Here is a 23,953-nt window from a genome sequence, read left to right on the forward strand (position 1 = left end):
GTGTATTCATACTAGGGATCGACCGATATGGCTTTTTCAAGGCCGATACCGATACCGATTATTAGTAATCAAGGAGACCGATAACCGATATTTGGAACCGATATACATTTGCAGTAAAAATCAGAAAATCTTGATGTCAAAATGTAGAATAACACAAACTCCAACACAACTCAACACAACTTCTTTGAAATGCATTTAAGCCTATATTATGTTTAATGAACTTTTAAACATCTTACAACTGGTTTCCTCTCTGAGCCCTTTTCTTTAGTGCAGCCATCTGCTATGAGTTAGAGAGAGACAAGAAGTGGGGCAGCAGGCTGACATGCTTAACTAACAATAATGCTTAATTTATTATATCAAACCAATGCCTGTCTATCTAGCATACAATCCCAATAAGCTGCTAGCAACTGCAAAACACTATGCTAGCTAATGTTTTGCAAACTATTAAAAGTGAGGCTATTGCAGTAGACCTAACGTTAGACTAGTAGCCTCACTTCTAATATTTTGCTAAACATTTGCTAAATACATGTTGGCTAGCTAATGAGCTTCACATATCAATCTGAAAAACTGCGAGGCTCCACTCGCAGCCCCCCCTCCGCACCACAGTTACTCCGCTGTGAGACGCTGCACGCACCCCCAACTCTGACTGACTTCCCGCGTCCCTGTGTAACTGGGAAGCTGATATAATTGGATCAATAGATCGTGCTGTTTTTGCAACTTCAGCATAGGGGATTGGGATGTTTATTGAACTTCGGCTTTCAACTGATTTACCTTCGAAACACATGTATGGCTCTGCCGCTCAGCGCTGCTGCTTGCCTCTGTCTGTGTCTGCGTTCTTCGCACCTGCCTGTAATCTGAGAAGGTCCCGCCTCTATGGCTGGCTCCCGCCCGGAAAATCTTCAGTGTTGATTGACACTTCAGTAATAGCCTATCAGATAGCGCTGCGGGCAGGACATTGCTCGTGTACAGAGAGTGGTGACTGCAGACAGAGAAACGGCCGCATCAGAGCCAAAGTGTTATCGGCAATTTTATTAAAAAAAGGCCGATACCGATAATCGGTCAAATGAGGAATATCGGCCCCGATAATCGGCCTGGCCGATAATCGGTCGACCCCTAATTCATACCCCACTGTTTATTCATCATTCAATTCATTCTATATGTTATTCTGTAGATTGTGTACATTACTTTCCACTTCACTGCTTGTTGCACCTGGTTGGAAGCTAAACTGCATTTCGTTCTCTCAGTACCTGCAATATGTGCAATAACAATAAAGTTTAATCTAATCTTGAGCAGGAACAAATGTATTTACTTAGTACATATCTGACATTAACGATTAAACACATTTGTGCATTCTTTATAAATGCAAACCGAGTCAAGCCGACTCCGGAGGTGGCGGTATGCACCTTAAAGTTGTTTGCAATCCGCAAAAAAACCGAGAGAAGAAGAAGAAGATGAAGAAGCCGTCTCCGAGCTGTCCGACTTCAGGCGAGCTTTTTGAGACCTCCCCCGGCTGCGATCGGCTACTGTCGTCTACTTTCGAGGCGAGCCGCAATGTGTCTCAAACAAGCCTACTGCCACCAGTACTGCAGACCCTCAGCCACGCCCCGACACATGGGGTGACGCCGGCCAATCACAAAGCTTTGATGCGTTCAAGTGCATTATTCTGGCACAGGAAGATTATGTTACAGGACATTAACGATAACACAGAATATTGTTGTTCTATTTTTAGACACATCTCGCGATCGACTGGTTGGGCACCCCTGGGCTAGACCATAGGTCTGTTGTGGTAGCAAAGTAGTCAGCTGAAGCCACATCTCTCTCAACTTCCCCACGGCATTTGTCATATAGTGCAGGCAGCGCAGACCTGCTGAAATAATACCGAGACGGCATCGCGTCACGCTTGTCCAACATGTTGACAAGTTGCTTGAAGCCCTGGTTGCTAACAGTGCTAACTGGGCACATATCTTTAGCGATGTGAAATGTCATGGCAAAGTACTTGCAAGTAGTGGAAATAGTTGTACCCTTCTTTTTAACGAGTTGCTGCTCTTGTTCTGACATCTTCGCTCGCGCTGAACACTCACAACACATGTCACTCCCACGTGGCCGAGTGGGCTTTTAGGGAGGGGCGAAAGCGCACCCAGCAAAATAATCGTATTTTGTCAATTATGCTGTTTTCATAATCGTCGCAAGCCATAATCGCAATCGCGATTAAAATACGATTAATTGCACAGCCCTACTGGTTACTGTAGTTGCCTCATGGAAACACATAACAAGTGTGAAATCCTCATTACTGTTAGTGTACCTAGAAAACCGAATTAGAGGGGAAGAGGGATACACTTTCTCATCACGATGAAGTCATACATCATGCTGTAATGAGGAAATGACAAAGAGAAATCTGGACGATATGCATGGTGATGGAGATGGATAGCCGTTTATCTGGCATCAGGAAGTGTGTGTCGGGCTTTACGGGACGCAGTGACTTCAGAGATGTTGTTTCCTTATCTCTTCCTGATAAAAACCAGTCTGAGACCCATGGCAAAGCTTTTAATTCCTGTTTTGTTCCACCAATCTCCAACATGTGTGTATCATAGTATCTAAGAGTGTGTGTGTGTGTGTGTGTGTGTGTGTGTGTGTGTGTGTGTGTGTGTGTGTGTGTGTGTGTGTGTGTGTGTGTGTGTGTGTGTGTGTGTGTGTGTGTGTGTGTGTGTGTGTGTGTGTGTGTGTGTGTGTGTGTGTGTGTGTGTTTCTACATCTGCATGTGGGTTCCTGTGGCTTTGTGTGCATGTTTGGCTCCATATCTGTGCGCAAGTGTGTGTATGTTTATACTATGTGTGTGTGGGTGTAAACCAGACTGCCTGGTTTGCGTATGCAGAGAAGTGCAGTAAATAAACGAGGCCTGAGAACGGGTGAGGGTGTGCGATCGGTCGTGCATTCCTGCGCTCGGCCACCAGGACGCGACCACACGTCATCCCTCTTTTTAATCACTTCCTTCACCTGCCTGCAGCCTCGGAGGAATCAGTCACACTCTCAATTTGACTCGACATTCTGGACTGAGGAATTAATTGACATCAGATATCGAGAGCATGACTAGTGCTGAGGGTCTAAGGGACAACGAGGGGCTACAGGAAGGTCTCTAATGGACCCCTGAAACAATTAAGAATGCACTGTCCTCAAAATAACTAGTTTGATTTACTTGTAATTGTGGCACGGTGACAGGAATGCTGGAAAACGTGAACTAAAAAAGTGTCTTATTCGGAATAACGCTGTTGTATATAGTACCGTACTTTTCGGACTATAAAGCGCACCTGCATATAAGCTGCAGCAGCTAAATTGTCCGTCTGTCTTGCTCTCGTTCTGTCTCTCGGTTCCACTTTTACTTTGGCGCGCTACCTGTCTCACTCTTTTCCGGCCTCCAGCTTTTCCTGCTGGAGCCCGCCGCTTAAAGGTGGCGGGCGAGGACCGGTCCTAGAGCCCGTAGAGTTAAAGGTGGTTAATTATACCTGTAAAATCCATAGATTTAGGAGGTTCCCTAGTGGCCGTTAGCTGTACAAAAAGAATGGGGGAAAAAGTCGCGGCTTATAGTCCGAAAAGTACGGTACTGTATTTTGTTAATGGGGGCTGGTGGTATGCATCATGTTGACACTTTAATTTATATGCTAGGATCATGTTACATGACTTTGCACTAACCCTCACTGTGACTACGGCTACTGTCTCTTTCTTTACATTGAAAACAAAAAAACTAGGAAATTAACCATAAAAACTCTTTTGTTTTTTTAAATGTCAAAAAATTGTTAAACACGGCAATCACTTGGTCGCGAAATTCAAAGTGACGTCTTCAAATTGCTTATATTGTCTGACCTGCGAATGTTTGCCATGTCAGCTGACTATCACAATTGCTTATCTTTTAAATGAACTAGTTGTTTTAGCACATATTGCATTAAGATGTGATCAAGTATACTCTTCAATAAGCAATAACTACACAGCTTCAACTTACTTTTAAATAAAAAGATACCAGCAGTTACATCTCTTGTCCTCACCGCTGATTAAATGGGCAGTGACAGTGTTTTTAACAGCAGAATGGTCTTAAAGGTCATGGCCATTTCCACGGATCATAATTCCATTGTTGAGGTCTACTAGAATTAGGGTTGCCAGAAACTGACCATGATCAAAATCGATTATTCGGCGGCCCTGGCTAATAATAATCGATTATTCGAATCATTATTCTGATTGGTCGGGACGTTGTGAATCGCGCTGAGCTCCGTGGAGGTGTGATTTCCTTGTTTAGCGAAACACAGCCAAACTCACCCTGAGCACACACAAAGTCACAGCCGAAGTAAAAGCAATAAGTGTGGCTTGACATTGAGAAAGAAAAAGGCTGATAAACGCTGTGAGAATGGGTCTGCAGAGAGAATGTCGCCGCGATCCCAACTGTCTGTTATCAGCCTGCAGCCAGGGAGGAGAGATCAGCTGAGCTGCCTGCACTGAGTGTGTGAGGAAGTCCGTGGATTGGTCAATTTGGACCAATCAGCGGGGGCTTAACGTAACGGCTCCGCGGACGTAACGGCTCCACGGATTGGTCCATTTCGTTCCGGGGACCACATGACATCATGATGTCCCCGGAAGAATCAAATGGACAGTGACGTATCTCCAACGAGACGTTTTGGGGAGGTATTTTCTGTGTTAGAGTTTTACTCACTACAGGGTGCACTTTGAGGGTTTTGACTAGGGGTCGACCGATTATCGGCCTGGCCGATTATCGGGGCCGATATTCCGCATTTGACCGATTATCGGTATCGGCCTTTTTTTTATAAAATTGCCGATAACACTTTGGCTCTGATGCGGCCGTTTCTCTGTCTGCAGTCACCACTCTCTGTACACGAGCAATGTCCCGCCCACAGCGCTATCTGATAGGCTATTACTGAAGTGTCAATCAACACTGAAGATTTTCCAGGCGGGAGCCAGCCAGAGAGGCGGGACCTTCTCAGATTACAGGCAGGTGCGAAGAACGCAGACTGACAGAGGTATGCAGCAGCGCTGAGCGGCAGAGCCATACATGTGTTTCGAAGGTAAATCAGTTGAAAGCCGAAGTTCAATAAACATCCCAATCCCCTATGCTGAAGTTGCAAAAACAGCACGATCTATTGATCCAATTCTATCAGCTTCCCAGTTACACAGGGACGCGGGAAGTCAGTCAGAGTTGGGGGTGCGTGCAGCATCTCGCAGCGGAGTAACTGTGGTGCGGAGGGGGGCTGCGAGTGGAGCCTCGCAGTTTTTCAGATTGATATGTGAAGCTCATTAGCTAGCCAACATGTATTTAGCAAATGTTTAGCAAAATATTAGAAGTGAGGCTACTAGTCTAACGTTAGGTCTACTGCAATAGCCTCACTTTTAATAGTTTGCAAAACATTAGCTAGCATAGTGTTTTGCAGTTGCTAGCAATTTATTGGGATGTTATGCTAGACAGACAGGCATTGGTTTGATATAATAAATTAAGCATTATTGTTGGTTAAGCATGTCAGCCTGCAGCCCCACTTCTTGTCTCTCTCTAACTCATAGCAGATGGCTGCACTAAAGAAAAGGGCACAGAGAGGAAACCAGTTGTAAGATGTTTAAAGGTTCATTAAACATAATATATGCTTAAATGCATTTCAAAGAAGTTGAGTTGTGTTGGAGTTTGTGTTTTTCTATATTTTGACACCAAGATTTTCTGATTTTACTGCAAATGTATATCGGTTCCAAATATCGGTTATCGGTCTCCTTGATTACTAATAATCGGCCTTGAAAAAGCCATATCGGTCGATCCCTAGTTTTGACTCTGCAGACCGTTTACATGCAGAAAAACCTTCATAACACACAAGGGGACGGGTACTAACCGGAAAAGCACGACATGTCACCTTTAATATCCAAGATTACCAACATAACAGTCCACCAAGTGTTCAAAGATTTAAAAAAGCAGCTCATTGACAATATTTATTTTGTATTCAAACTGATAAAAGGAATAATTACACTTGAAGAGCCCTTCCTCTCTGACCAGAGTAGAGCTTTCTGCCCTCTATAGGTAAGAAATGATGCATTATTGAACTATCTCTCCGAACATAAAGCTTATTTTCCTAGGGATCTATTGCACGGTTTTATATGCACAAAGCAGCAGATTTCTTGACATGGAAGAGCTCTTCTCACCGTGCTTATTTCACCCAGTCTGACCTCGATCCAACAGATGCCTTCAATTTCTCCTGCTTTGGGACGAGGGTGCATTGTGCATGAACTAAAAACAACTCTAAGGATCAGAGGTGTGTTTCTGCAAGAGTTCCTCGTTGGCGTTATCGCCATTAAGTAATGTCAGATGAAGCGTTTTGGCCCGATTGGCCCCTTTGCTTTTTGGCTGCAGCAGGTGAGGAAATTGATAAAATGTGCCACAGGGAAGATGGCTCCACACCAAGACAACTGGGACCGTGGGGAGGATTAAGGATGGCTGTTCGATATCAGAGCCTGGAATGCAGCAATGTAATGCTGTTGCCTATCAAACTATCTGCACTAGTTTTTCTCAGAAGGGGTTGAGTAGGGATCAGAGATAAGTAGTGCCTACCTGTATGACAAACCAACCAAAACAGTATGCGTGATTCATTTCTGTTTCAATCTTTAGGGAAAATAACTTGGATGTGTATTTTGTAAAATGTGTAACTTTTTTTATTATAATTTCTTTGTATCTTTAATACCTTTTGATGCATGCTTTAGGTAACATTAAGCTGTCTCTGGCTCTTTTCTGCTGTAACAATGTAAATGCCCCCTCTGTGGGACTAATAAAAGGTATTCTGATTAAAGTAAATGTTTATAGTTAGAGATGTCCGGATCCGATCACGTGATCGGGGATCGGAGCCGATCACGTGATTTAAAAAAAATCGGGGATCGGGATTTTTTTTTTTTTTTATGATTTTTTTTTTTTTAATTTAATGTTACAAAACAAAAATGACCATGTTCACGTCTTAAAGTCATCCTGAGGACTTAGTTTTGGTTTAAAATTACACAACATCATGTATGTGTTGCTTCTTTGGGCTTGTTTTCAGACCTAGTTGCTTATTCCTCTGAAATCTGGCAACAGAGTGGGCGCAGTGTCTAATAGTAGCAGTAAGCTAACGAGAGGCTACGTTCAGCTGGTGACTCGGGAGTCGGGACAGAGAAAATGTCAGGAGTTTGGAAGTATTATAAAATTGAAAGCGAAGGCAGTGTAACAGCCAGATGCAATGTTTGCAAGGCAGAGGTTCCGCGTGGTGGAAAGAACAGAGCTACGTTCAACACGACCAATCTAATACGCCACCTGAGAAACAAACACCAACAACAACACGACGAGTACACAGCGGCCACTCGGGTAACGGCACTGAAGCAACCGACACTTTCAGAGACTTTTAAAAGGAAAGAGAAACTGCCCCAGAGCAGTGAAAAGGCCAACACAATAACAGCAAGATAGCTGAACTCATCGCGTTGGTTGACCAGCCGTTATCTGTTTTTTTTCTTAATGCATTGCATAAAGATCGGATCGGGAAAAATCGGTATCGGCAGATTGTCAAAATCAAATGATCGGAAGCAAAAAAAGGTGATCGGGACATCCCTATTTATAGTGGCCAAATTATGATACTACACATTCATTATAGTCTGTGGGTGTTTCTCAATGTCGAGGACGCTTGCTTGGTAGGACATGTCTTCCGAGTCACTTGCTTCAGAAGCGAGGCAAGAATCCTTCCTAGCCTCGGAAAACGAAGAATGGTGGAACAGGCTAACAGGTGTGCGTCATATGCGAGGCCCCGCCTTAAATGGAGCGCGATTTCCACCAAAGATTTGGAAATTGGTCCGTGCGCCAGAGTTCCAGTTAGCCGGTAATTATCGGGCTATGACCGGTAAAATATGCTGAAGACCGGAAAATCTAAATCTCTCCGGTCAAAGTGTCCGGTCAAAATAATTTCCGTTTAGCGCAATACCGCATCAATTGCGCCACTTATGTTTCAGACAAAAGAGTATGTGACAGACAAGAATAGTCAACTCAACTCTAACTCTAAATAAGCAGGTAGTCCTATCATTAGCTAGAACTAGCTGGATCTGATCGATATGGACATAAACGCGAGTCTAATCTGACGGGAGAGAGATCAGCTGCTGCTGACGAGGCGACACGCAGCTCTGCATGAACACCTGCAGCGGTGAGCGGACAAAACACTTCAGGTTAGAATATCACACGTAGCTATTTTAATGACCTCTCAAACTACAGAAACTAGTTATAGATGTGTTTAGTTTTACTGTCGGGTCACTCGTTACTGATCCGCGAGCTGCATGAGACTGACGGGCTGTCAGGAGAGGGGGAGAGCGCTCCGTGTATTATTCCCGTGTTGTTATAAGTTACTGTTCACTTTTGAATAATGTAGTTAATCTGCTATAATTAGTTTGTTTAATATCGAATCATATCAATTTGTTTTAAAGCTCAATAAATAATAAAGGAGACCTTTGACCGGCACTTTTCAAATGTTGTCCGGAAGATTTAAACTTTAACGGACATGTTGACCGACGAAAAAATATTCTAACGGGAACTCTGCCGTGCGCAAAGCATTGTGGGGATTTTAAGACCGCGGAGTCTTCACATGTGAAGCCTCGAAATTTCTCGCTACGAAGCCCGGTAGAATTCCAAGTATGCTGGACATTGGAACAGTCCTTCGGCGGCACTCGATGACGTAGCATGCTTGAAATAGTGGCTCTGGAGCATCCTTCCTCGACATTGAGAAACACCCCGGGACATCATTGGGCCCGAAAATACTTTTCCCCATTGACTTATGCTGCATGGACAAAGAGACGTCTGTAAATTAGCATGTCATTCCGTTTAGGCTAAATCAAAATCCCAGTACGAACACTCCTAAAGCTCTTATTTAAACCATTAGCATCCAAAAGTTGTAAACATGTGCTAAGGAGAACTCAAGTTTGCATGCTCTACTGGCCCAAGTCTTTCAATGTTTTGAATCATGCCCCAATCAGCATCTTTCATAGGAATGAATGGGGCCTCGTCTACTCTCCGTTTCCAGTTGTCTTTATACGTCAATGGAAAGCACCAGGAAAAAAGTTCAAACCATAAATTCAATTCCTAATTTGGTGTCTTTAGTCGTCTAAAATAGCTTTGAGTGACAAGTTACAGATGCCAAGATGTGGTTGGGAATGACATAAGGGACTTTTATCTATAAAACATTTTGGGGTGATACTTGCTTGTCTTTTTGAGATATGAGCTGTATTTTTGGCTTCTGTTTAAGGCTAATTTGAATGTTTTCTACTTTAAAATTAGTGCTGTCAAAATTATCGCGTTAACGGCGGTAATTAATTTTCTGAATTAATTGCGTTAACGCATTTAACGCATGTGCAGAATGGCCCGCCCCATACGTGCCACCAGTGGCAGCGCCAGGGTATGGCTGGGGTAGGCTACACCCATACCAAGAAGTGGCTTAGCCCCACCATGAGACATGATGTTAAAGAAAGCAAAATAAAGTCTGCCAACTCGCGGAGTAAATTGCACAGACAGCAGTTAGTCAGATTGATTTCAGTAGCCACGGTTTTGAAAACTTTTGTCACGTAGTGATCGTCTTCTCAATAGAACATCTTTGATAACGGCGTGGTGTTGTTGCAGGAAGTCCCGACGGGGAATACTCTTGCTGTAGTACAGGGCAGAGCCATATAATAGTAATAATATGGCTCTGGTACAGGGGTGCACATAACTGGTACGCAGGTTATGTGCGTAATCTGAAATGCGTACCATCTCTTGTGTCACAAAGCGCATTTGCGTACCGACGTACTTGTGAAGCTTTTCCAGAAGGCGGTTCGATCACCGGACGACAGAGTCGGTCTCCGTGTGCACAGACAGGCTGCTGTTAACGTCGGTCTGTACAACGGAACTGTGCCAAAACTACGCCAACCGGCTGCGGAGGGAGACTCCCCCCCTTCACTGGAGAACTGCGCTAAAACAGCTGATCACAACGTTCACACTCTGTGGTCACAAAGTACTCCACTAGCCGCCCCCCCTGTCGACTTTCCTGAAGTGCTCCCCCGTTGATAGAAGTCAACACGTAATGAATTAAGACCCCACGGTTTGATGATTGATAGGTGTGTGGGTTGTCTTTCATTTTGACACACAGAAAAATGTTATAATAAACATAGATACTGTATGTTAAATGGATATATCCGCCTTCTTTCATTTATCTTCCCATTCCCAACAATATACATAAATAAATGGCATATTTTGGACATAGTTCGAATGGTGATTAATCATGATTAATTAAGTTTTAAGCTGTGATTAATCTGATTAAAAATTGTAATCGTTTGACAGCCCTATTTAAAATATATAATTTAAGTATTATTCCCTATGTACAATGACAAATAACTGAAGAGAGAAAAGTCAGAGAGGTGTAAACACAACATATGGAAGAAAAACATCTTAAATACTGTGTTAAAGTTGGGCAGGGCGATATAGCTAATTAAAAATGTCATGGTAAAATATTTCTGTCCACAAAAAATCACAATTCTTTATGATAAATCTAAATGCAAGATGTGAGATGTTTAAGATATGCAAGATATGTTGTACCAATAATTAAAAAAGTGAACTCCCCTCTCCGTATTGGTCTGACCTTTGCTGAAGTTGGCGCTGGCCCCTCTGTCCAGGAGCAGTTCTGTGAGCTCGTAGTTAACCACACTGACGGCACACATGAGAGGCGTCCAATCAAAGCCGAGCCTGGTCTCCACGTCCATGCCTGTCCACAGCAAACGGATCACATTAAGAGCGGCAATGAAATGATTATATAAATAACACAAGATGTCCCTAATGACCCCCAGCACACAAAGATGCAAACAGAAAACAAGATCCTGTTGTTTTGTTCAAACTTCCTCTTTTGAATTATTGTTTTTCCCCATCTCGAATGATTTCAGAAAATCACAACCAGTCGCTTAAACAATGTTTTCTACATTCTCACTGTGAAGGAAGTCTGTCCCCACCACCAATTCAACCATTTAGACATCCTTATACACAAACAAACTGTATATAATACAACAATTTCATTTTAAGACAACAGGACTCCCATGCAAGAATATTTCCTTATTTTTATCTACCAGTGTTTCAAACGTGTAGTTAATTGAAGTCTAATAATTCTGTGCCAAAATATGCAAAAAAGAAAATGTCTAAAGAACTCAGTATATGGGCACACTGACAACAAAGTTAATCAAATATTATTTTTTAACAAAAGTTGGGCATGTTAGGAGAGTACTTGCCATCGTCCAACAGCTGTTTGACAGTCCCAACGTCTCCTTTACTGATGGCTTGTTTCAACAGCGACACATTATCTTGTGCATGTGGCACAACAGCTTCCTGATCCTGAGACAAAAGGGAAGGATTAGGATGGATTTACACTTTTTTTTACAAATATATATATATATATTTCCAGCTATTATGTGTGGATGGCATTGACAAGTGTCCATATAGGTCGGCAACAGGCGGGCCGCGGTCCGGACCCAGACCTATAATCAATACATTAATAGGGGATTTCAATTTAGACGGGGCGATTCTATTTTAACCGCCGCCGACAGGGGGCGATAGAGACGAGTGAGCGATACAGGGAGAGAAACACAGAACAAGAGACGAGAGCGCGGCAGAGAGAAGCGGAGAGGGAAGTGAGTGAAGAGAATAATCAAGTCAGAACTGAGGTCACAAAACATAAGCAGTCTCAGAGCCCAATATGATCAGTCCACCAGGATCAAAATTAAAACTAAATATCGTTCCAGGCTAACCGAGGCTAACCAATGAGCATGTGTGTGAGAGAATGGCCCTGACACCATTTCAGCCCAGATTTAAACTCCTGGCAGGACAAGCTCCAGCTCAATTCTCACACTGAGTTAAAACAAAGTGAGTGAGGGACTGCAATATAAGAGGGAAAGAAAGAGACACTTTAAAACTGTTCAATTGTTATGATGACTGATATTGTTCTATAAATCGGCTTACATCTACAAGTCATGATGTGAAACGGTTAACAAAGACAAAGGGAAACTCAAGCTGCTGCTACACTTTATTTTATTTATCTAAAATTAAGCACTTTTAAGATGCACATTTTTAAAAGCTATTTTATTTATTTTCTCTATTTTATTTTTAAATGCAGCCCGAGAGGAACATTACACATATCCACAGTATTTACTGTATATCTGTATTGTTCAATGTGAATTGACAATAAATAGTTGTTTTTGTACTTTCTTTATTTGATTGGCAGTCAGTTGTTGATTACATGCAGACGTTGATAAAGCTACTTCAATATATATCACACTAATTCATAAAGCAAGTTAGACATTTTGATGTTCCGGACCTTTGCATGGGGAGATTTTCTCTAACTGGACCTCGTTGAATTTTAGTTGAATACCCCTGATATAGGTGAACAAAGTACTTGACCTTGCAAGTACTAAGAGATATATTGGATAACTATCGTACACTTATGTCCAAGTTATATACTAAACATGTATACATGGTGTTAGGGTAGGTAGTTTTAATGACTTTGTATACTGCAGGGAAGCTTGTGAATTGACTCCAGGTGGAACTAAAGACTGATGTAAGTGTTGATTATATTTCACATTATTAATCCAAAACTGTAACTAAAGGTGTTACATACTTGTAGTTGAGTAGAAGTACAAAGTAGCATAACATTGATACACTCAAGTAAAGTACAAGTCTCTTAAAAGTGTACTTAAATCTACTCAGTTACTTTACACCACTCGTAATGATTGCTAGAAGCTAAGACCATGAAGGAAAATTAGCGGCAGTGCTATTTCAACACAAAAGTCTACCTTTATCCCCATTTTGACAATACATTTACGAATATATATATCTAACATCCTGACTATAACGAGTTTGTGCCAGCCTGTTAGCTTTTGTTTCTATTTTACCGGCTATAAAACAGCGAGATTGCATCGTCAAAAGAAGCCAATGATAGCTCAACACATGTTAGCTACTAGCTAGTGAGCTAACGTAGCTTCTGTTCGTTTCTAGTAGCTAACACGCGTTTTCAGAAAAGATGAGAACGGTTTTATAACATCACCTTAATTTGAGGGGACTTTTTATCCAAACAAAACCCGATATCCCATTCGTCGTTGCTACCTTCGCTTTCATCTCCAGCCGGGAAGGAGTTTGCAGTTATGATGTCCATAGTTAATTGTTACCAGCTAAGTGGCTAACGCAACAATTACACCGCGCAGGTGAAGTTTTTTTTTTTTTTCAACTTTATTGAGCAATTATTCCAATACATCAGAAAAAGGAAGACTTGGGAACTAACTGAGTACATTTACTCAGGTACTGTACAATTCAGAGGTAAATCGTGTACTTTTACTCCACTACATTTGATAACACTTTAATGATCAATCATTATAAAACATATCATATTATTCTGAAATGGACCAATCTGCACAATGACTACTTTTACTGTCGCTACTTTAACTATATTTTGATGCTAATACTTTTCTACTTTTACTTGAGTAATATTTTGAATGCAGGACTTTTACTGTAACAGAGTATTCCTACACTTTGGTACTTCTACTTTTACTCAAGTACAAGAGCTGAGTACTTATACTTGTACTCAAGTACAAGAGCTGAGTACTTTTACTCAAGTACAAGATATGAGTACTTTTAATCAAGTACAATATCTGAGTACTTCTACTTTTACTCAAGTACAAGATCTGAGTACTTTTACTCAAGTACAAGATCTGAGTACTTTTAATCAAGTACAAGATCTGAGTACTTCTCCTTTTACTCAAGTACCAGAGCTGAGTACTTCAACTTTTACTCAAGTACAAGATCTGAGTACTTCTACTTTTACTCAAGTACAATATCTGAGTACCTCTACTTTTACTCAAGTACAAGATCTGAGTACTTCTACTTTTACTCAAGTACAATATCTGAGTACCTCTACTTTTACTCAAGTACAAGATCTGAGTACTTCTACTTTTACTCCAGTACAAGATCTGAGTACTTCTACTTTTACTTAAGTACAATATCTGAGTATTTCTACTTTTACTCAAGTACAAGATCTGAGTACTTCTACTTTTACTCAAGTACCAGAGCTGAGTACTTCTACTTTTACTCAAGTACAAGATCTGAGTACTTCTACTTTTACTCAAGTACCAGAGCTGAGTACTTCTACTTTTACTCAAGTACAAGATCTGAGTACTTCTACTTTTACTCAAGTACCAGAGCTGAGTACTTCTACTTTTACTCAAGTACAAGATCTGAGTACTTCTCCCACCTCTGATAGAGGCATTTGGTCTTTAACTGTGAATGCTATGCTATCTTATGCTAGTTTGATAAGACTAGCATTTAGTCATCTGTTTCAACTCATGATTAATGTTAACGCTTTTGTTTTTTTGTCCAAAGGCTCTGGATAAGTGGATATGGCAGGTGAGTGCTCTTTCTAGTGTACATCTCACATCAATACAATCAATTAAATATATTCCACTTGTTGATTGGATTTCTCATTTTTAATACATTACAAAATATTTAAAATGTCAGAATGTAGTCATACATGCGTCCATTGAAGTTTCTCAAGGTGATGTATATAAATGTATAATTGTCTGTCCAATTACCAAATGCTATTCAGTTTCACAACTGATATAAACCAGAAAAATGCATTAAACCCCAAGGAGCTGAACATATTATTTTCTTCTGACAATGTTGCTTGTAAAATATATTTTTAAAAGAGTTTAGGTAAAACACTTACAGGCAGGATGTGCAGGTCCTTTTTAAATACATTACACTTGGCATGCTGTATTTTTAAAAAGCAAGTTTTGAATTTAATAATGACTCAAATGTCCCAGGATTGGTTCCTACCAAGGCTCAAAGTAGATGGTCGGGTTCGGACTGTCATTATCTATAACGATGTATGCATAACTTGCTTCTGAAACTTCTGAAATGCCATGCTTTGGGATGAAATGTTATCTTGCTGCAAGCGACAGTAATTGTCCAGCAGAGGTCAGTCTTTCCTCTAAGTCAGCGACACGTTACCTTATGTCCTTCGGGTGTAGGTTTTGCAACATTTTAAGAAGCACCCCGCAGTTTAACTTCAATAGCCTTTTTAAGAAGCGGGAAAAAATAGATATTGCAATTCTTTAATTCCAACTCGTCTCATTAGTAATGGGGTAACTGTCCCTTTTCATTTGTTTATTCTGAATAATCCAATGTGTTTTTTAGGCAATTTGTCCTGCATATTTTTATATTTTGATTCATGTTTCCACTATATTGTATATCCCCCCTTGGTCTTTCTTGAACATACAGTACAGACTAGTCTTGGCATGTGTGTGTTTTCATATGACACTGTTGGAGGTATAGGCAAGGCAGGCAAGGCAAGTTTATTTATATAGCACTTTTCGACGCAGGGTAATTCAAAGTGCTTTACAAAAAAAAAATGAAAGACATTAAGCATTAAAAAAGAATTTAAGCTAATAAAATAAACATTAAGGAAAAATACATGGATAAAAGTTACAGTGCAGTCTAAAATATAAAATATAATGCAACTTAAATGTACGTGCAGGTCACGTCTCCACGTCAAAGCTAAAACGAAAGCTGCTCTCTTAACCACTATTTCCCTTTATTACTAAAACCGCATGGAGCTCATCTCCCATAATATCATAATTATTCATCAAGCAAAACCCTGATTTGGATTTATGCTTTGCCTGACAGTATTTGTCTTTTTGTATCTTGCACATAGTTTGGGAGGTAATGAATACTGAGGAAATATAGCACAAAAACCGGCTGCTACGTCACAGTCAAAACACGTTGGATCAATCTGAGCTAGATATTAAATTCCCCCAAAAGATGAACCCGACCGATGTGTCACTGTTAGTCGCTCCAGCTGAAGTGCTGACACTGAAGATACCACTCAGGTTTGGTGATATTGTGAAGTCTCACCACATCTTCACGTGTTATCTCTGTTCCCTGCAGGAATGTCTGGAGGTTTTGATCCTCCCTCTCCTGAAACTGTGCGTAACCTGAAACTGATAAAAAATAGTTTTAGATATCCTGGAACTGTTTCTTCTTTTTTGTGAATGATAGTGAAGCATAACAAAGCCACGACTAAAAAGTAGAGCAGCTTCTGGCAACTTTCAACTATCGCTTTCATAGTTATCCTATCAGTTATAGTAACATAAGTAGCTAAAGGAGACTTCCCTCATGCTGTATGAGCATACGTGTCCATGGAAATCAGACCACTTCATGTTTCTATTTACAAATAATGCCCTTACTAACTTTCTATTTGTTTGGGACACTTGGTAGTCTGTGTTTGCAATATTTCAGGCGTTTTTTAAAGCTCCTTTATTGACCATCTCCAAGTGTTGAAAATGTTTTTACAAGTAAGGGTGATTTAAGTGTAGTGGATACATGAAGAGGTTGTAATCTAAGATAAGCAATTTAGGCAAGACATATTTATTATATAGCACAATTCAAACACTTAGTTTTAAGCAGCTTTATATATACTCTCACTCTCCGGGGCGGTGGTGGCGAAGTCGATAGGGACTTGGCTTGGCAACTGGAAGGTCACCAGTTCAAGTCCCGGCAAGACCAAGTGCTACCGAGGTGTCCCTGAGCAAGGCACCGTTCCCCACACTGCTCACCGGGCGCTGTTCAAAATGGCAGCCCACTGCTCCTAACACTAGGATGGGTCAAATGCAGAGAAACAATTTCCCCACGGGGATTAATAAAGTATATCAATATCAATATCAATTAAATCAATCATATAAGTATTTTTATTTATTTTTTTATTTTATTTTAAATCAATCATATAAGTATTTTTATTTTATTTTGTATTTCTTTGAACAGGTGAGGACTGAAATCATACAGTACAATCAGTTAAGAATAATAAAATAATAAGTATAACCGTACTAAGTATAATGAATAGTACGGTCACAATGGATATGAAAGAGGTCAGACAAAAAAAAGACATTTAATTAATTTATTTTAAATTCTTTATTCCGGGTCAAATAGTATTTATATAGCAGTTTTCTCGGTAACAGTTCAATCCTTTTAGTGACCCAAACAAACCAACATGCAATATATAAGAAAAATATGCACAAATATAAATAATACATAAATACATTACAACATTATGATAATAGTAAGTAATTAAAACAGCATAACTCACAAGACTGAATAAAATCTATTAAAAGTCAAACTAAACGTACCTGTTAAGGCATCAAAGTCACACCCAAATCTACACTACACTACATTTCCTCTGAACATGCACGCGCATATTCCCCACTGACCTCACACGATGACTGTTCATCCTGCCTGGATCAATATCTGTGAGCTGAAGTGGCCTCATGTGCATCAGCTGGCTTCACCTCTCCACTTGTTGCCACAATAAGCGACCTGATGCTCGTCAGCGTGGACATGACGTGCACGCTTTTTGGCGAGCTCATAAATAAAGGATGGCCTGTCCTCTCACTGTCAGTCTGAAGGAGAGGCAGCAGAGGGAAGGTGGCACCATTGGAGACGCTCACAGGACAGATATATATATATATATACCAGGGTTTTTTCTTTCGGAGGGAAAGAAGATATCTAAACCGTGACATCATATTTACCGGAGGCACACAAGTGGAAGATAACACAGGCGCAAATGTGACTTGAGGAACAGACTCAGGTGCAAAGAAAGCAAACTGGCGGTGCACTTACTATGCAGAAGTCACCAGTGGAAGATGCAAACTTCCTCTCCAAATATTTCTTCTGGTAAGTCATGTTTTCTTCTACATCCTTTGATTATCTCTGGACGGCAAGGTGCAGCTGCTCATTTGGTGACTTGCACATTTATATCTTGAGTAATTAACGACTGAATCACTTGCTACATATCTGTATTTGGTCATTGTAGAGTTTTAAGCGTTTTGGCGGTGTTTTGAGATATGTGTTGCCAGGCTCAGCTGAAAATATGATTCTGTTTTCTGATTGACAAGTTTGATTATGATGTATTGGCGTCGTAATTCGCTTCCAAAGAAGAGTACATCAATACAAAGTGCACTGGGAAGCAGATTGTTAGCTTACAAAATGCGCGTTTTGCAGATTAGCCTGTGCGCAAAAAGTACGTTTTGCTCGGTTTAAGTGTGTTCTAGAAAACGCTGTCAGGTGGGAGTAGGCGCACCGAGGGTTTGCTAAATCATCAATATCTGACAGCATTGAATGAAAAAGTATTAAAACGCTAATAGCATTACACATGTGACCTTATAAGCAAACGACGAAAATGACGTGTTTTTGCTTTATCTAAGTTTTCTATGGTTCAATCATTTGTGTGATGTTTGAATATCCTTCCTCTTAAATTACAACACACACTGATTTCAGTTTAAGCTCTAATGAAAGGTCACCAAAGAAAGAAGCGGACTCCAAAAGTCAGATGATGTAATCTCCTTTATGTCACCAGCCTTTCTTTAAATGGTTCAGCCACAGAGACGAGCAAACATCTGTCATTATTCTTACTGTGAAACCTCGGGGATTACTTCTGTTACAACCAACACCTGTTTACACTAGAGCTCCCAGACACTCGACAACAGTGGCTTTCATGCCAAAGGGTTATCCTCCAACCGCAAACAAACAAATACATCTGATACAAGCAATACTGAATCACTTAAAAAGGTATTGTATGTGTGTTAAATGTACTTTATGTACAAATAAATGGTGGAAGAAGTATGGCTCTTAAAAAAGTCCATTAAACGTAAAAGTTATGACTCGAAAATGTTATATAAGTAGAAGTACATAAGTATTACTAGCATAAAGTAGTAGTAGTAGTAGTGGAGTACAAATGTACATTATTTCCTTTTTTTTATTACATGTAGAAGTATATGTCACATACAATGGAAATACTCAAGTTAAGTGCAAATATGTACTTAAATATAATAAGTAATATTTATTTGCGATATTCCTCCACTGGTACACTGAGTCTTACAGCAGCTGATAGTAAGTCAATGCATTCCTATGTTCACTTCCCAAAGAGTCCGTTCTTTTGTACATAGGAGTTTATTCATTAGCATATTGTCAAAGTGCACATATGTTGCTGTAGATGTCCTACCTTCAATCAGCTGAAGCCCAACCCTCTGGTGTTCCTGCAGGTGGACGTCACCGCTGCTCAGAAAAGGCTTCAGGAAGAAGTTGGAGCTGACCGATGTGTACAAGGCTCCTTCGTTTGATCTGGCAGACAACCTCTCCGAGAGACTCGAAAGGTTTGTGCACTTTTAAGACTTGTTTTTGAATGTTTACATCGCAGCTGATTGGAAATTGTTCTAAGGCTTCAGGTATAAGTCTAGTTAATGGTTTAATAAAGCTAAGACGTCTTGTTTTCGATAAGCTATCGAGAAAGTTTCCGTCAGTATAAAGAAAGAACATTGACTGCAACTTTAGAAAGAAAACGGGCTGTCTTTTACTGTTTAAGTGGGAATACTGTATTAGATAACAGGTCCATCTGGATGTTAGCATCTCAATAGGATTTGTCCAATTGATTTAGGAGAACATAAGTTCTGTGTCAAAGTTATCCCATTTAAGACAATAGTTTAACAACATCATCTCCAGGTATAAACACCACTTTAATGAACTTTGAACTCAAGAACGGTCACGTGACTTCAAGTAAGCTAAGCTAAAGGTGGCTAATGATTGCCATGATGCCGTCTCATCCGATTTTATGTTGTAGAACAAAACCCAGTCAATAAGTCATTGACTAAGAGCGGAAGCAACCCAGAAGTGCTAAAGTGCTGACTCATGTCCAGGTTTTAGGACTCATTCCTGCGCCCCTGTATGGCGATGTGGACTCTGACAGGACCATGAGACTGCTGATAGTTGGAGATAATGTTTGAAGTCAAGAGTTTGCTCAAAAATGCAGTTTGTTATCTGGAGAAACAGGACATTTTCTCTTAAAGTTACTAAGATGATAACCCATATTTACATGTTTAACAACCATTTATGCGTCCCCTTCATTGTTTGTTTCGGCACTTTAAACATTGACTGCTAGCTTAACACAAACAATGTCCTGCACAAGTCATACATCTTAAAGCATTCATAGTAATCATCAGATGTGGGCGTCAGAACCTCAGAGGTCTAAAGGCTTCTTTGGGAAAAAGCAATTTTGCACCAATGACTCGTAATCGCTCAAAATGGCAGAAAATAGAAGCAACAGCAACAAGTCAGTTTGTTCTGTAGAGCCCTCTCACATCAGACATGTTGACATGTTAAAGCAGCAAAGCACAGGGGTAAATAATAACATCAACAAGGGCTCGGCTCCATTTAAGAAGCCATGACTGCAGAGAAGCATGCATATTATCAAGGTACTCCTACTGTATATGAAAGTAGCCATCAATACTGTTATTATTTACACATGCTTTTCCTGCTATGATACATTAAAGTTTAATAAGTCTCATGCTACCAATCGTATGCTAACATATAGTGAAAAACTCGCATTTCAATAAAGTCATTTCAAGAGCTGGACGAAAGGCAGTGAATGCTGGACCCTGAAGCCAACCCTGCACAAGTCTCTAGACGGATTCTACACCAGAAGGTTGCGAGCAGTACTTAACATCAGCAAGAGTGTGCATGTAACCAACAACATCCAGTACGAGGGAATACCAAGGGTGAGCGAGAACATGCAGCCAGGAGAATGAGACGAGCAGGACATCGCCCAAGGCATCGAGAGCTGCCAGCCGGCAAATTGGTGCTGTGGGAACCAACACACGGGCATCGGTCACGAGGACGTCCCGCACAAACATACGTGGACGTACTCAAGAACCTGACTCCGATCAGCTGTCTGGCCGAGCCCCTCCCTTCACTCCAGCAGCCGGCGCCCTAACCACACCCCGCTGCCACAACGACCTAGAGAGGACGAAAGAAATAATGAAAGAAATGGCTCTAGATATGTAACTTTTTACTGTATCGACTACAACCATATTTATATACACGGATGCATGACCACCCTACCCGAGTTTAAATCCTTATGTTGGATGATTTTGCAGAGAAAAGTGAAACCTAGCAGCGTGCTACCATGATGTTTGCATACGTGACCTTTGCATGTGTTTACAGTAGCCAGCCTTCCCTCTGTGGGCTGGCATTTAAACGGGGGCAGACATAAACCAAACCTGTGTGTGCCAAACAAACACCCCGGCAGCCAATGATGGACAAGGTTAACTCTTCTCTCACTTTCGATTCGTTTTGGATCTCCCTGGGTTCATCTTGCTCTCTTAGTTCCTGTCTCATACATAATCTTTTCTCAAATTAAATGAACCTTGGATTTGCTTTAATTTCTTACATCTGGCATGTTAACGAATTAGCCAACGTTCACTCTTCATGCATCCTTTTACTCTTCAAAGTAGTTATTAAACATCTTGAAATAAATCATGCAGTTAGTGGTTTAGAATGATATTTGTAAAGCCTTGTCATGGCCAAGTCGTCATGACATAACTCCAAGTGCCTACTTGAATGGATCTATTAAACACGAGCTTGATTTAAGCTATTTTATTCCCTTTCTCTCTTTACTTCAAATGGCACATTTTAAAAGATTGTTTTACGATACGATACGATATGATATTACTTTATTGTCAGATCAAGTCTGAAATTTGACTTACGTCACAGTAGCTCCATGTCCAACATCAACAGACAAATATGCATACACAAATACATGAAACACATGTTGTTGCTTTCTACTATTGACCCCCCTCTCTTCATCTTATCTTTTACTGGTCTAACAAATCTCTGAGCTAATGGCAATATCTTTATTGAGTTATTGCATCTTTTCCACAGACATTGACAATAAGCGAAGGACGCATGGATAACTGAGTCAGCGATCCATGCATAACCTACAAAGTTGTACCTAAATATAGGCTACAAAACAAGGAACCAAAACAAGTGGTACACCATCGATACATTTGTATTTCTTTCATGAAAAAAGGAAATTGAAATACTCATGCGTCTCCTTTTCTTTTATTTCACTTTGCCTAACAACGGCAGCCCCGCCTCTCGGTTACCGGGGCCCCGCGTCCCGATGAATGGTGCCAACAAGCCGGTTAATGTAAATGGATGTTAAAAAGCCGACCTTTAGAGAGGGCCCGGTGCCCGCCGGGTGATGAATGAGAGGCGGTGGGTGATTTCGCTTTCACTATTGCGATCAGGCAAACAGTGAAGGCTTCTGGGAATGTGAACTTTAGCTTCCATTAAAACATGCTGTGTACCGTCAGCCCTCCATCAGACTCGGTTCAGCTCAGTCCAGCCTTTTGTTATGGCTTCAACGTTTCTCGAGCAGCCGCTTCCAACATACGGGGGTGTGATTTCAACGCACAAATAATGCAGAACCATAATCCATTTTTCAAGATGAATCCATTTATTTTGCACTGCAGCATACATCTCTCCTTCTCAGTGAGTTGCAATCCCACCCGTAAACCACTAAGGTGAGTTGATACATATTCAACACATAATATCTGTAGGCCATGTATACTAATAAGACAAGTTAAACAATTCAAATAAAAACTCATATAATAACCTCCGTTAAATGCCTCCTACAATTTCATCGCACCAAAACAATTGGTATTGTGCAAATCAAGAGCTAGAAAGAAATTGAAGTTAAGAAAATGGAAACTAGTGTAAATTAAAATGTTAGAATTGAAATAAATGTCGAGTACAATAGGCCGTGAAAGGCTACATTGCCATAGTCTGAGATTGCTAATGAAACCATTTACAAAATATAGTTACGAGTATGTAAACAAACTATTAAAAACATTGAGATGTACTAAAAAAGTGTCCTCGCTAATACACCTCACCCCAAATAGCACGTCCAACGATGCGTGAATGTTGGTTTCCCCTTTCATGGCAGCCTTTGCCTCTGTATGGCGGGGTGTGAAAGCGTTCATGCTGACTTGTACGTGTAAAAAAAGCGCATTAAGAGAACTGGAAAAGCTTTGTCATCGATTCTCCAGCCAAAGCTAGATGGACCGCTGGTTTGTTGGGAAATTAGTACATGTTTTATTTATATAATATCCAATTGATAGCCATAGAAGTTCTAATGTAAGAATAAATGCATTGGCTGAAGAGTTGGTGATCCTCAAATGGAAAGTCGGTGTTTCGATCCTCAACCTATGCAACATGTCCAATTGTGTGTTTGGGGTAAGGTGAACCAGCTGGTTTGTTGGTAAAGTAGTATATTAACACATTTTATTGATATGCTAACTGTGTGTACATGTGTGTGAAAGTTGGTTTTCACCTTGCATGGCAGCCTTTGCCTCTGTTTGAATGGGTGTGAAAGGGTTAATGCTGGAACAGCGCTTTATCAATGAACTCCATTTACCATCTACTACAAGCTGCCCAATTTGTGACTAAATCACCATCCAAAGCAGTACATTTACTTGCTTTTGTCATTTAAATGTTTTATTCATGTTTTTTTGTGTTTGTTTCCAAACAATTCTCCTTTTGACACCCAAAGAATTCCAATAACGTAAGAATAGATGCACTGTGCTTCAAGAGTTAGATAGTCGTTCTCGTTGAGTTAGTGGCTGTCTTCTTTTTTTATTATGGGTGCTTTGTCGTATGTTTTATCCTATGTATTACCTGCTGCCGTGTTATGCCTTTTATTCTACATTTTATAGTTGTACTGTGAATTGTGTACTGTACTGTAAAGCACTTTGTACATCCGTGTTGAGAAGGGTGCTATATAAATAAAGTTTTACTTACTTACTTCTCCAATCAGACAGTGTGATTGGATCCCTAGCAGGGGCGGCGGGTGCTGTAGGCTAGGGCCTTAGCCTTAGGCCTTAGCTAGGGCTAAGCCTTCCCAAATATTTGTGTCACTGCATCCTGGTAAAATAAAAATATAATGTTTGGGCGATGCAGCCACCTGTGCCCTGCACTACGAAGCCAGTTCCACAGACCCTGGATACGTTTGAGTTACCTTCACTAACCCTAACA

The 23,953-nt window shown here is 40.6% G+C and overlaps 2 protein-coding genes across 2 annotated transcripts in view; one reads left to right on the forward strand and one right to left on the reverse strand.

Annotated features, from left to right (window-relative positions):
* Positions 1 to 13,233, reverse strand: part of asz1 (ankyrin repeat, SAM and basic leucine zipper domain containing 1) — an 85,697-nt gene extending 72,464 nt beyond the window's left edge. Inside the window, exons 1-3 of the mRNA XM_034085842.1 lie at positions 13,092 to 13,233; positions 11,284 to 11,386; positions 10,647 to 10,769 (exon numbers count right to left, since the gene is read on the reverse strand). Of these exons, the coding sequence (XP_033941733.1) occupies positions 10,647 to 10,769; positions 11,284 to 11,386; positions 13,092 to 13,199 (334 nt within the window). The 5' untranslated portion in view covers positions 13,200 to 13,233. The remainder of the gene's footprint in view (positions 1 to 10,646; positions 10,770 to 11,283; positions 11,387 to 13,091) is intronic.
* A 4,275-nt stretch (positions 13,234 to 17,508) lies between these two features.
* The window catches only part of cftr (CF transmembrane conductance regulator), a 93,001-nt gene continuing 86,556 nt past the window's right edge, over positions 17,509 to 23,953 (forward strand). Inside the window, 2 exon segments of the mRNA XM_034084282.2 lie at positions 17,509 to 17,761; positions 19,129 to 19,239. Coding sequence (XP_033940173.1) covers positions 17,709 to 17,761; positions 19,129 to 19,239 — 164 coding nt within the window. The 5' untranslated portion in view covers positions 17,509 to 17,708.

This window comes from Pseudochaenichthys georgianus, chromosome 6 (assembly GCF_902827115.2).
Source record: "Pseudochaenichthys georgianus chromosome 6, fPseGeo1.2, whole genome shotgun sequence".
Taxonomy (NCBI): domain Eukaryota; kingdom Metazoa; phylum Chordata; class Actinopteri; order Perciformes; family Channichthyidae; genus Pseudochaenichthys; species Pseudochaenichthys georgianus.